Source organism: Leptopilina heterotoma, unplaced genomic scaffold (genome assembly GCF_015476425.1).
Source record: "Leptopilina heterotoma isolate Lh14 unplaced genomic scaffold, ASM1547642v1 Lhet_95, whole genome shotgun sequence".
NCBI lineage: Eukaryota > Metazoa > Arthropoda > Insecta > Hymenoptera > Figitidae > Leptopilina > Leptopilina heterotoma.
The window spans coordinates 1,436,745-1,450,955 of NW_025111202.1; the positions used below are offsets into that span (position 1 = coordinate 1,436,745).

Sequence of the window (14,211 nt, forward strand, 5' to 3'; positions counted from 1 at the left end):
AATTACATTAAAGAAAGAAATAAAGATGAAAAATAATTTTCTCGGCCTACTTTTCGTTTTACATAAGTGTTTATATATTGAATATGTATAACAAAAATTAAGGAAAATCACGCGACCTGCACAAGATTACACAGCACCATGGCACATTATCAAATTAAGGTTCACTTCCACGAGGTAAAATATCTCGTGCACGCAAGCACGAGTGTTAAAAAGCCGACGAATTGTATAATACAAATTGCACTCGAGATATGCAGGGTTGTAAGTTGCCTGAATTTAAATCATTTTGTAAAACTAGCGAGACATCTTTTTAAATTTAGAAAAAATGAAAACAAAGTGGTCATTCGCGTAATGTTGGAAAAAAGGAGAATGTGAAAAAGGATAATGTAATCCTATTATGAAAAACAATTTCAATTTATTCCAAGTTTCAACAGTTGCATGTCTCTAAATATGTATTATATGAGTAATATTTCCTCCGCAGGTATTTTGTATAGAAGTTGATAAAAGCGGCAGGGATTGCTTTTCCTGGAGAGAATCCTCTTATTTATTTCTCACCTATATATGCACACACCGGCACACACAGAGGATCTTTCCCCTAAAGCAACACTGCTTGTTGGGGAGTCAGATACTAAGTATGCAGATGAAAAATTGCACCACTCGACCTGCGCGGGTGGGCCATTTTCTCACGTCTGACCTGGCCTAGACGAATCACTGTCTGACGCAACAAACAGGCGCCACATAATTTTTCCCACCGACGCGTATTTCCCTCGAGTGTCAGGAGCGCCGTTCCTCACACCCATTTTCTTTCTCTACGTCCATCATTCACAGATTGTTACCTATTCGACGACGAATATCCCAACGAATTGCCCCCAAGCGAATCTTTTTCAAAACCGCATCGCTTTCAAACTCAATCCCCGAGTTATTCCGATATTTGCATGCAAAACGGCCATCTGTCAACGCATCCAATTCGTTTTCATATTTTCCCCTTCATCTTCGCTCGCTTTTCCTTCCGAACCTTCCGAATTTTCGCATTCCTTGCGCACTTCTTTTCAAAATATTTGTCAACAACTTTCAACTCTTATTATAGTATATAATGAAATTTTGAGGGCAGCTCGAAATAAATTTCAAAACATACTTAATTAAATTGTCAACTTTTATTTTTTATTTTTCTAAATGTGTTTCACAGATGGAACAAGTTTGAAAGTGTTTAATCGGAAAGCGTTAGATATAGGATGAGGTAAAGTAACGTTTCCAATTCACTAACTTTGTTTTTAAAGAGTTCATTATGCATGGGAACAAAAGGCATGGAGCAGTTGCTTTTGTATTGTACATATAGAATTTGATTTTCCATTGGAAAGTTTTGCTCTTTTACATCAATGAATCGTAAATTCCGTAATTATTGTAATTGGAACATAAAAAAAGGAACAAACTTCTTAATCGGACCATTCTTATCAAATCAATGAAGACTTCTATGACAATCAACTTTTTTACGAATACACTATTATCTTGAGTGAAAATGAGTCGAGAGCAAAAGCAATTACAGTTTCAATTATCGCAAGTTTTAATTAACTCTTCGCTTTCATAATTTTGTTACTCCTAATGTTTTAGCGAATTAATTGGTCCATTTTACACTTTCATTGAATGTTAATGTTTGCCAAGTCCAACATGATTAAGATAAAGGTTGTAAGCATAGAGCAACTTCAAATAAAAGGGATAAACTAAATTACATTAAACAAATCTTGAATGTTGATTTTATTCAAAAATTTTCTTCAAAAGCTTCTGTTTAAGCTTGTTCAATGTAAGTGAGCCGATTAAGGAGATGATTAAAGCTAAGCGATTCATGCTAACCAGCTCGACCTAAAACAGTCACACGGTGACGAACTTCTCTCGCTCCACCATTCCGCGAGCCAGTGGTAACAGAAAGTTACTCAGAACTCGCCTTCTGGAAGAATATATATCTATTTTCGTCCATTACTTTATTTGCAGGAACATTCTTTCTCACCACTTTCATTTTAATTAAATTTTTCCCAAGGAAAAAGTTGTCAGGGCAGTGTAAATTACTCTTTCCTGAAACAAATCCACAATTTTCTTAATTCCCACACGCTTTTTTTCTATTGTCAAATATTTCTAATTTTACGTACATCTAATTATAATTTAATTAATCCAGTAAGTAAAATGACCGCAAAATGATAATATTCGTTTGGAATTTTACAGTGATGTTTTAATAAAATTTAAATAATATTCCTCGGTGAAAGGGGATAAAAAATTCAAAGGTTTTGAAAAGCTTGCCATCTTGCCATCTTGCTATCTTGCCATCAATATCGAATGTGACAATGAAACATTAAACAACATGATCGAAGAAAATTTATATTTTACAGACATTGTAGAAAAAATCGAATTCTGTAAATTAATGTTTTCTTTTATTTTACAAAAAACAAATGCAAGAGTTTTAATCTTGTTCCAGTTATGAGTCTCGGATTGAAATACATAACTTTAATGAATATCGGACTGATTTGGAGAGAGGATTAAAGAAAACAAAAAGAAGCGCTTCGATTGACGGCAATTTCGTACCTCTTAAACCTGAAGAGTTATCACATACAAACTTGAAGAAGAAAATTGCAGCCAATGAACAAAACCATAGAGATAAAATGTCACCTTTGAAGGAGAAATTCAATTCTCTTCCGGAAAATACAAAAAAAAATTGAAGAAACAAATCCAGACCATAAAAGAAGAGGGAACCTTGTGATAAAACAAAAAGAATTATGAGTTGACGAAAGTTAAGGACGAATTGAAGCGGATTAACATGAAAAAATTAGTAAAAACAAAAACTCATATAGAAAAGTTTAGAAAGAGACATGAAAATAAATACATTGAAAATACTCATTAAACATTTTTTATTTGCTGATAAATGAGGAGAAACGTTAAGAAAGTACTAACGCAATCTAAAAAATAGTTGGAGAAATCAGCAATTTTCTGAAAAAGAATACCAACATATCTCACCGGCCAATGAAAATAATGACCCGATGGCGTGTTTCCTCAACAAGTTGTCGTGACATTGCTAGTGAACGTTACGAGAACGACTTTCCGCAAGATACGCCTGTCCTGTCTTGATATTAACTATTGAACTGCTTATCTCAGACCTCCTGGCTCTACCAGTAAACGTATACACGTTTTATCTATGCTGACGAACCCCTGCATGCTTTCAACTTGAAAATTTTTAAAGCGATGACTAAGTCAAACTTTTCATTAGAAAATTTAAATAACCAGAAAAAATCGATACACAAACTACACTTGCATTCTTTCAAAATATTTTAATAAAATCCAGCAGATGATGATAATAAGTAAAAAACGAAGAAAATAAGTTTCTAGCCATTTTTTTCTACGTCAATAATAATTTTCAAGTACCTCATCTTATCAAAGTAGACATATAGTTTGTTTTACTGAGGGAAAAGTTTATTTTATACACCACAAATTTTCTTGTACTAATTAAACAAATTCACTGATATAAATTTAAATTTATATCAGTGAATTTGACTTTAGTTGACTAAACTAAATATTTGACTCGTTTATTTAGATATCTGGTTTAAACATCGTTTTAAAAAGATTACAAAAATCGAAAAATCGAAAAAGCCAAAATATTCCTTTAAATTGAATATTTTGCCTAAAACGTCAAAAAGCATTGTTTATTAAAAAACAAATGTTCTCTAAACGTGCAGGTATTTTTATTTTGCAATTTGAAAAAAAGGAATTTATTTTATTTTTACATTTTGAGCACACCAATTTCGTCGGACAAAAATTTCAAGTGGATTACCAAAAAACGTGGTGGGAACAGTTATGCAGTACAGTTGGCCAGCGATAATAAATTATAACCAAAGCAGTGCTTGGCATCGCGACAGTCAGGTGCACTGGCAAAAACCGGGAAAATGGATTATTAATTATGATATCGCACCCGTTGGAACTAGAGCCTGGTCTGTTCACAAGAGAGAAAGAATTATATAAAAAAAAGAAGGGAGAAGTATTGGTATACTGAAATTCTGTTCAGTCAAATCATTTTGAATCGATTGCATATTAAAATGGTGAAATGTCCCTTATAAATTTTGAAAAATGACAATTCAACTTTCATTTATCTTTTCCGACAGTTTATATTTATATTTATAGAAATAGCGGTCAGAAAAAATTTGTACTCACTTTATTCGTAAAAAGTAATAAAAGTAATAAAAGTTCTTTATGTATTGAAAAACATTAATTTTTGTGCATGGCATACATGCAATTAATGTATACAACAGCGGCTGCTCATGTACTTTGAAATAAGTACTACTAAAGACACTTTAGTCGTCCATATAATAATTTTTAATGATTTATGATAACCTCACAAAATGATCACAAAATAAAGGGACTCTTATATGCGCAAGGTTCGCTGTTTATGTCATGTTCAGATGCAAGGCATGCTGCTGTGTAATTAGTAGACATTTCTGTGGTGAACGAGGCATCGTTTAATTTTCAAACGAATGCATATATGCTACCACCAACATGATCTATACATTATACAATAGCGTTAATTAATGGAGATTGATCGTCAATGAAAACATTTGATAAATTTCATTTAATCTGCACTCTGCACCTGAAGGATCATTTAACTCGAAAAAATATATGACTTTTCGATATTCTGCTGAATTTCGGTTCCAATAAATCGGACTGACATGTCATATAAGACAGTAGAGTTGAAATAAAAATTCTTAAACAAATTCCAAATTAGAGAATGGTGGTGATCGAGTAATTACTTGCTTTCTGTGAAAGAGAAAGTTTTTCAATTGATAAATGATAAATTTGTTTCGTGCTCACGAGAAGAAGCGATCATTATTTCTGACCTCGTCCCCTAAGGGTGGAGTTTGCCGTCAGCTACTAATTATTCTTTCGTCTCGTGTAACTATTTGTCCTGTATTTCTCTCGTGCTACCTGCATCACCTAAATTGTTTCGAATTCAAAGCCAAGTCCGAATATTATGTTTGCGTTCACTACTACTTTATCTCTTCTACAAATTGTAAGCTTAGCCGGTTAATAATGAACGAAAATTTCAAACACTGTTCAAGTGTATGCAATTTTTAAATAAATTATACCAACTCTTCGAATTACGAATTATTCTTTTTTTACAAAGGGAGATAATTATTGGTTGAAAATGAGAAATATGTATGAGTATCAAATCGCTGTAAATCATTCATATAGTCGGTGTAATTGATGGGAAAGAAATTACTGTTAATCACGCGCCACGTGTGGAGAGTGGAATAATTACGTTTATTGAACAAATAATTTATGAGGTCCTTTATACCTACTAAACGGGCACAATCGGAAATAGACATTCGATATCGTATGGTGCCAATATTGCGATTCGAAAATAGTGTTAATATCAAATTTAATTTTCACTTTTTTTTTTTATCCCCTAATCTTCCTTCCTTTTTTCAATAACCGTTTATAAACCTCCATCGACGAAATTATCTCATTTAATTCGAAATTCTAAATCACTGCCTTTTATTAAACGTGGAATTTCAATTTCAGCTTAAGAGAAACTTTTCAAAAACATGATTTTTCATCCTGTGCCGATAATGTTTGCCATTGTAACTCTAACCAGAAGCTGCTACATTTATCCGAAAGGTATACTTGAAAATAACTAGTCGCACGTAAACCATGTTTTTTTAATATAGCTAGACTTGAGGCATTCTTTATTAAAAGCAAAGAAAATCAACATTAACATTTATAAGTACAGGAATTAATTAAATTGATTAATGAGAGAGCACAATATATTTTTTATGGACATTTCTTAACGTTCTTTCACTCTTCTCATTAAAGTGGCGAACAAAGGAACTCGACGTGGATGAAACGAGAAGCTTTCGGGCTCACGTATGCAATAATATATTATATGCGTTTGCAACTTCTGTTTGCAGAAAACTCGAAATTCTTGGCGAAAAAGCAATAAAGAGGGAGCGCACAAAGTGCCCGTTTTTCGTACCTCAATTTTCGTATCTACACGACAAACATTCAGTTTTCTTGATGGTATCAAACTGATTTACTGATACCATAGCAAAAATTTGAATCAAATTAGGATGAGATCAAAAAACTTGTAACACTCTGCAGCTCATAAAATTTCACGTATTTTATCTATATTATACTATAAATAAGTAAAATGGTTTGAATATTTGTTTATAATGGTAAAACAACAACAGTGATATTTGCTACACTTGAATCAATTAACAAGCATTTTGGGAATTTGTAAAAACGAAATGTAATGCAGGAAGTCATTTTTTAGTGGAAATTCAGCTAGCAGGATGAAATAAAGCTCGAGTATCGTGAACTTTAATTGAGCATAAGCTTCGTGGCTGCATCGATACTTTATACGTGGTGAATAACACGGATTTAATTTCACATCATGTTACAAACGAACGCCCAACCCGTTTACAATTTGTAATTACGTTTGTCCCTCGGCAATACACAATTGATTACGGCATTGGTTTTCCCTTTTGTTTTGTTTTCATCCATTCGATTCAAATCTGCCGCCACTCTCGTTCAACCAAGGCACGTAAACATTCTCGCGCGCGATTTCACAATTTCGCGCTTTCGCTAACAAAATTTTACACTGCTAGTTCATAATTTTTCAAATAAATATCATAACAGAAGGGAATTTCGGAAAAATTACAATGTCTCTCTACATCAATGGAACTTGAATAACCTTGTTTCAAGTTTACTATATAAAAATAAATAAATATTTATGGAATCAATTCCAAGTGGAAAATATGTTTAGAATAATAGAATAGAAAAGAAATTTATTCCTGAAATGAAGAATATTAATTTTTTGTGTTGCAGAAACAAAGGATCCGTGTGCAAAATTGAATTGTACGCAAGGTGCTCAGTGTGTTAGAAGTAGAGACGGAACGGAAGCTGAGTGTAAGTGTACAGAATCATGTCCAAACTTAGGAGATCACGAAGGTTCTGGTCCTGTTTGTGGTTCAGATGGAGTTGATTATGCAAGTTTGTGTCACTTGAATAAAGTTGCCTGCATCCAAGGGATCAATATTACAGTTGTTTTCCCCGGGAAATGTGGTAAGTACTTTTGTAGAAAAAAAATTCTATATACGTATTGTTAGTTGGAAAAACGCGTTTGGAAATTTCCATGAAAATTGAAAAAAAGAATTAATAGCACACATTGGATTTTCAGGAGAAAATATTCCCTCGAGTGAAATTAGCCAATTCTTTTCCACTCGTACCAACACTGTGTTTATTTGTTCTAAAATTTTTGTAAAAGATATTAAAAAGAAAAGTTTGTTTCGTTGCAGAGAGAATATATATGTTCTCAATGCAAGAATAATTCTATACTATTGCTATTGAATTTGAGAAATGCATTTGCATCATGTTACCCTCGGTTTAAGTGTATGTATATATACAGATAGTGTCGCCACCGTGTAGGTCTGCCCAAGTGGTTTTTGTATGTTTAGTACAGTAACAACCACAGACAAATGTAACATATCGAGGCAATACATTCTGTCGATATCGTGCAGCTTCCGTGCTGCACAATACGGAGAACGTGGCTTTAAAACCAATTTCTCGCACTTTAAACGTGGCGCAGGTGCAGCCACTACTCGAAAACACTTTCGTGTCAAAAAGCGACTCATAAAATGACTAATAAATGTTTTTGAAAAATAATTAAAAGGAAATTGGAAATTGGAAACTGTTTAAACGATGAAAAGTAGTATTGATGTACTTAAAGTGATATCATTGTGTTGCCTTAGGACATGGCTCAAGGGATATAATTGCGAGGCATGAATGCCATCGAAATCAGAGCCAGCACGCTCTCGCTCTCCTCCACATACCTACATATAGGCAGACAATGATAAATTAGTCGTACTGAATACGTGCAGTAAGTACCAAACTCAGCAATGTGTTCCAAGAGGCAGTCAGATGGAAAGCGCGATATTCAGAATTTACCGTCTGACTCGAACGATCCGCTACCACTAACCAAAGGAACTAAGTCCTGTCGTCCTTCCCAGACGTATCTCGCATTCATCTTCTTGGTACTATTCAAGTCTTTTACTCGATACCATTCTTCCCATTGCCTCCCTTTCACTCTATCTACGTGTCTTCTCCATCCCCCGCTCTTATTCCTTTTATACGTCTCAGATAATCATTTAAACCATTAGTCTCTCTTTAGTCACTTGATAATAATTACATCTTCTCACTCCAATTTATTTCTCCCCGTGGCTTCTCTGATTTCCTCTAATGATACCTCCCTGTTGAAATTAATCCTTATAATAATGAGAAACACCAGTACATTTAAAGAAATTACTATTTTTTAGTAAAATTTACTAATTCAAAATTTAGAGAGCAAGTTAAAGGTAAAACGAAATGAAGGATTTCTTATTTCAGTTTAGTCTAGTTTAACTTGTACAAATACGTATTTGCATCCATGGTATTGCAGACAGGAATAGTATCTCAGAATACAAGGACAAATGTTTGAGAAGAGGAGCAGTATTAGAGACGTTATTGTTTATTTAGAATTAACGCAATCTTCATTGAGTTTCTCCTTCTCATCATAGATTACTGCATATATGATGGTTCAACATCTAAATAAATAAATAATTTCAAAATAAAATACCATATACCTATGTATTCTCCATCATTATTCAATTAAAACACAGCATTTTTTTTAAATTTTGAATATAATTGAATTTTCTGAAAAGAATTTTATTACTTTTGAAAATAATTGAATTTTTGCAATTAATTGTAGTTTCTCAAAAATTGAATTTTTCTTGTGTTTTCAAGAAAAATTTGAAATAAAAATGTTTTATTCTATTATTTTTAAAATTGCTGATTTTATTTAAAAAAGTAAGAAAAAAAGTTGATGGTTATAATTATACTTAGTATTTTTAATGTGAAAGAACAAAGAAGAAGAGATGGTATACTGTCTTGGAAATGCAAATGAATAAGGTAAGGTGATCTGGAAAAATATAGCAAGTTCCACGTCGTAAAAATAGTTGCGTATGAATGAAATTAAAAATCTTCAGCTTTCAAAGAATGATAATATGTTCCTGCGAGAATAAGAACATTATCAACAATAAGATGAATGTCAATAATCAATATCATTAATTTCTTTCTGATTTTGATAAGTCATAAGACTGTGTCTATATACTCGGAGCCCTTTTTTAATCGTCATAATCAATAATAAAAGTTGCTATCATAAAGTATCGCTCCACCTCCTTAACGTCATTCGCCACCTTTTGCCTCTCTCAGCCTGTTTCCATTCACCATTGACTGGAGTTTCCCTGGCACGGGACACGAATCTCAAGTAGCGAACGCCGATAAATCAAATTAATCCAAAAGTTTTCCCAAGTTTCAACCACAGAAAGTTTTCGCGTATGCGATTGGCTGAAATTGAAAATTTACCCTCTCACCCTGTTATTGACGAAGATTACGCTTTATTAAATTCGCCCTTCTGGAATAATGACGATGAGGGACACAGAACTCAATCAAATCTTAATCTCCCTTCTTGACATGTTTTAAGTCTACATTCTTCCTAACCTAGTTATAACATAACGTCTATGAAATATGACAAAACCAATTTTTCCATTTTGTCTTATCTTTTAAAGTATATTACTATTACCTTTTCTTCTCCATGGTAGATAAAGTTAATCCCTGAATAAATGGAAAAATGAGACTCGTTCCTTTTTTAATGAGACTAATTTAGAAAAATTAATCTATTCTATTGTTCAAATAAAACAAAATAAAAATACGTACGTCAAATAAATGAGACTATATATAATACTCGGATATTTTTCAAATAATCCAAGCTTTCAAGAAACATTTTCAATTTCTTTCCCCTGTAATCTTGTTTCTTTCTGAAAGACAATTTACATGCTCTGTTGTTTCAAAATAAGGACTGAGGAAGAAATTGTCACACTTGAGCGAAAATTCACACATATGCACATTTATATAGTTTCATAAAGTGTCTTCTCTGAATCTTCTCAATAAATAAATATAATGAACCAAAAGAAGAAATAAAGTACTTTTTTTATTTTCATGCAAATGACAGTTTGGTAATATCTATTGAATGCAAAGCAACAACTTTTATATACACAAAGAAAAACAAAAATTGTAATTTTTAAATTAAAACTAAACTTTTAATTAAGCTTTTCATAATTCATTATACCTAATTAATTTTTTTTTTCGAAGTTATCACTTGGTCACTATATATTTAATATATGAAGAGGACAGCGAAACGTTAAATGGAATTTTTATTTTATTTTATTGCCTCTGACTTGGATTGATTTGGATTGATTGATAATTATTAATCACATACATTAATACATTTTAATTAATGTTGAAATCACACATGAAAATAATCCTATAAACTTTTTACCTTATGAAATATAAATTCGCAAAACCAATAAAAGTTTTCTGAATGGTCATTATTCCAATTAAAAACCGCTAAAGTGTATAAAACTGATATAAGCAAGGGGAAAAAATAAGAATACAAAAGTTACTTAATGAAAGGAGACCGAACGATGTGAATGAATAGAAACGAAGATAATTTTGTTATTTGGGGATGGAATATAGACAAAGGAAGCAATGTACGGAATTGCAATCGGGTTATGGCTTGAATAAGGGGCAAATTGAATTCAAATGTCTGAGAGTTAGCGGAAAAATTTAAATTTTCAAGAGAAATAAAAGAAACATAACTTGCATTATATTACGTTTTATACAAATAGTTCTTAATTTTATTTTCAATCCAATTTCGGTTAAAGCAACTTTTATTTGTTAAAAAATTGTCTTCATTTCAGATTAGGACACTAAAAAAATTTTTAAAGCGTTGCATTTTTAAGAAAGATTAAAATAATCAATATCAATTGATCAATTTCAATTACTTTTATAAATAGTAAAATTCTTTGCAGAAATTCAATTAGTATCAATGCATTTTAGTAAAATTGAATTAATCAAATTTTCTATTATAGTTATGAACAGACAAGATTAAAAAAATTTTTTGTTGAATTTAATTATTTTCTAAATTTTTAATTAAAATTATTAACAAAACATTATTTTCAAAAAATTTAACTCAAAAGAATTTAATTATTCATAAAAACTCTAATAAACATTTTTGCAGCCATTTTTAGATTTATTTATGTTCGAAATTAAATAAATTTAAAAAACCTAGAAATTTGTTGAACGAAAATAGTAGACACCCTGAAACTTGTTAAATATAGGCCCTCTATTGTTTTTTCAAAACACTATGCTGTATAATTCATGTAAACTACATTGTATGTCATTTTTCTTGTAGAAAATTTGAAGAACAATAATTATTGTTGGTTACGTAGAAAAAGTCGTGCCCTTCGTAATCGCTTTTATGAAATAACTTTTTATACTCGTTCTCGTTTCCCCAATCCTCTTATCCTTCTCGCAGATTATTATTCCTCTGTGAAGCTGAAGTTACTCCAACACGATGCAAAATGCGCTCAGCATCATGAGGTATAATGCAGAGAAGGGTGGCATCAGACTGACGGGAGAAAGGATGTTTAAAGGGTTGGTGGTAGGGGTCAAGAGAAAGGGGAACAAGCGAGAGAGAGTGAGAGGGGGAAAGTTGACTGGAAAAAGGTGTTGAAACTTTAGCGTAACTTTGAAGATTAGCGAACTTGTGGAAGGGCGAGGCTGAAGCTTAGCGGTGGACTTAAAAAACAATTGCCTCGCGGCATCGCGGGGAATTTTAAACACACTTTTATCACTCGAGCAGAGAGACCTTTGTACTTTAAATCGCCTCGAGACTCGGCACATTGTCGCTTTCCAGAAATGCCAGAAACTCGTCCTCAGTCCAATCAAACGACGAAATCTTGCTCAAGTTTTTCCATTTCACTTTCGGATCTTTAAGAAGATGAAAATTGTCTGTTTATATTGCCATCTTGCGCGCAGAAACTTCTCTCATTGAAAAGATTCCTTTCTTCTTTCGAATCCCCCGATATTGCTTGACTGATGAGCAAGTGGAAATTGGACTTTATTTTTATTTCCTTCGATTTGTATTTTGTATATCAATAAACTGGATGGAGTTGCTCCGCTAAATAACAATAAACAATTTTACTTGATTGCGAAGAGTTATATAGATTCTCGTGTAGCGCGAATCATTAGTTGAGGCGAGGAAAATTCAAAAAAGGAAAATGTAAACTTGAAAGTGAAAAAGTAACATGAATAATTTTCGGCGTCTATTCAGAGGCAAGTATGCAAAAAAGAAGAGTCGGGGTGTGAAGCAGCGAGTGTTTGTATTTCGAGAAGCCGCATCATTTCAAAAGGAATACTAAGAATTCCGTGCTTGAAGAGAAGTCACCAACACTTTGTCGAGTTGGACATCGAAAGTGAAAGGGGTACGAATTGGAAGGGAGAATAGGGGATAGAAAATGGAGGTTGGATAAAGGAGTTTAGTCGCTCCACTGGACTGTATCTTACCCAAACCCGAGAAACATCGCCTCCTAGGAACTTGCCTCGTCAGCCAACCGTAGTTTAAGCTACACCTTTAGACAGGAAACGGAATCCAACTTCCTTCCTTATACCAGTCAAGATTAATCTCGTCGCCGATAGTATATCGGGCCACATTACTACAAAACAGGAATTGAAAAACCCCCTTCTTCTTCTTCTTCTTCTTCTTCTTCTTCTTTTTCCCTGCCCAAATCTAAAACACTAAATTTCCCTAATCTCGATAATCCTTTCTTCTTGTCCTTTCTTCGCATTTTTATACAGACTTTAATTAAAAATTATAGGTACATGCAATATATATGTGGTTTTATAAAAATTTATAAAAATTCCCAAACGGACTTGAAGTTCTCAAGTAGGGCTGTCAAGGACGAGATTCGGAACTGCTGACCGGAAAATCCCATTTGCATAAATTTACCATACATGTGGGTCAGTAGGGATGTAATATAGTTTACTCGATAATTTGTAAAGTTTGCAACTTTTCGTGATTGCAGATCCTTGCGCGAGCGTGGAATGCATGGAACCGGAAATCTGTCAGCTGGACGAATCGAGGCAACCGGCCTGTCGTTGCGGTGAACAGTGCGGCCTTGAGTTTTCGCCAGTTTGTGGCAGCGACGGCAAAACTTATTCCAACGAATGCAGCCTTAGACAGGAAGCTTGTAGATCAAAGTTGCAGCTCAGAAAGATCTACAACGATGCATGCACTGCAAGTGGGTCTGACTTGAAGTTTTCAAGTAGGGTTCTTGGGGGCAGATGGGATATTCGGAACTGCTGACCGGAAAATCCCATTTACATAAATTTACACAATATTTACTAATTCCGGTCCTGTGCATGCTTCAATACTGCAAACATATCGACTTGGACTATAAACATAATTAGAATTGTTGGACTTGATAAAAGATAATTCTAATTAAGTGTAGCCTGCCGCTTATTGAAGCGTTGTGCACCTCAAGTATTGTACTCTCATTTAAGTGTCCGTCTACTTAAAATAGTCGTTTCTTTCCCCGGTCATGCACTAACTTTCCTCCTGATGAGATTATTTACAAAACCCCTTAAAACTCTCTCGACAACTAAATAAAATGATAAAATCCTATACTTACGAAACTTTGTCCGTCAGACTCTTCATTTACTTTCAAGTTGATTAGTTTTTTAAAAAACTTTTGTTCTCTTAAAAAGAACTTTCTCCGCTTAAACGTATTTTACGACATGAATTTTTTGCTTTCCAGTGAACAATCCTTGCGATGGTGCTCACTGCGCTCCTTATGAGCAGTGTGTAATTGATAAATTCGGTTATGCCACCTGTGAGTGTGGACCAAAGTGCGAGCCCGTCATGAGGCCAGTTTGTGCCAAAGGAGGGAGAACCTATCCTTCCCTTTGCGAACTAAAACAACAGGCATGTCTTACGAAAAACAATATCGAATTGGCCTACACGGGGAACTGCGGATCCAAAGGTCCTTGTTTGGCGAAGGTCAGTAATATTTCTTTTTAATTAAAATTAAAACACAATTTTTCAGGAATTTAAACTAAAAGTGAAGGATTTATGAATTTATTAATTGCTCTTTTACAAGGTTTGACAGTTTTTTTTAGCTACTCTTTACCTTCTGTGTTTCCTTTTAACTCTTCAGAATAGGATTTGTCCTTTTTTCCTTCCTTATCCACCTTCTACGACGCGACGAACTTCTCGACCCACAGTTATTGCTAATTGGATGGCAACCTGAA

The 14,211-nt window shown here is 33.4% G+C and overlaps 1 protein-coding gene across 12 annotated transcripts in view; it reads left to right on the forward strand.

The window, feature by feature from the left end:
* The window catches only part of LOC122512123 (agrin-like), a 196,109-nt gene that overhangs the window by 164,721 nt on the left and 17,177 nt on the right, over positions 1–14,211 (forward strand). For 10 of the 12 annotated variants that reach the window (XM_043627784.1, XM_043627777.1, XM_043627782.1 and 7 more), the window contains 3 exons: positions 6,853–7,089; positions 12,987–13,202; positions 13,719–13,960. In XM_043627784.1, the coding sequence (XP_043483719.1) occupies positions 6,853–7,089; positions 12,987–13,202; positions 13,719–13,960 (695 nt within the window). Of the gene's footprint in view, positions 1–5,022; positions 5,647–6,852; positions 7,090–12,986; positions 13,203–13,718; positions 13,961–14,211 lie in introns of those variants that run through there. The other 2 variants (XM_043627788.1, XM_043627787.1) reach the window with 2 other exon arrangements.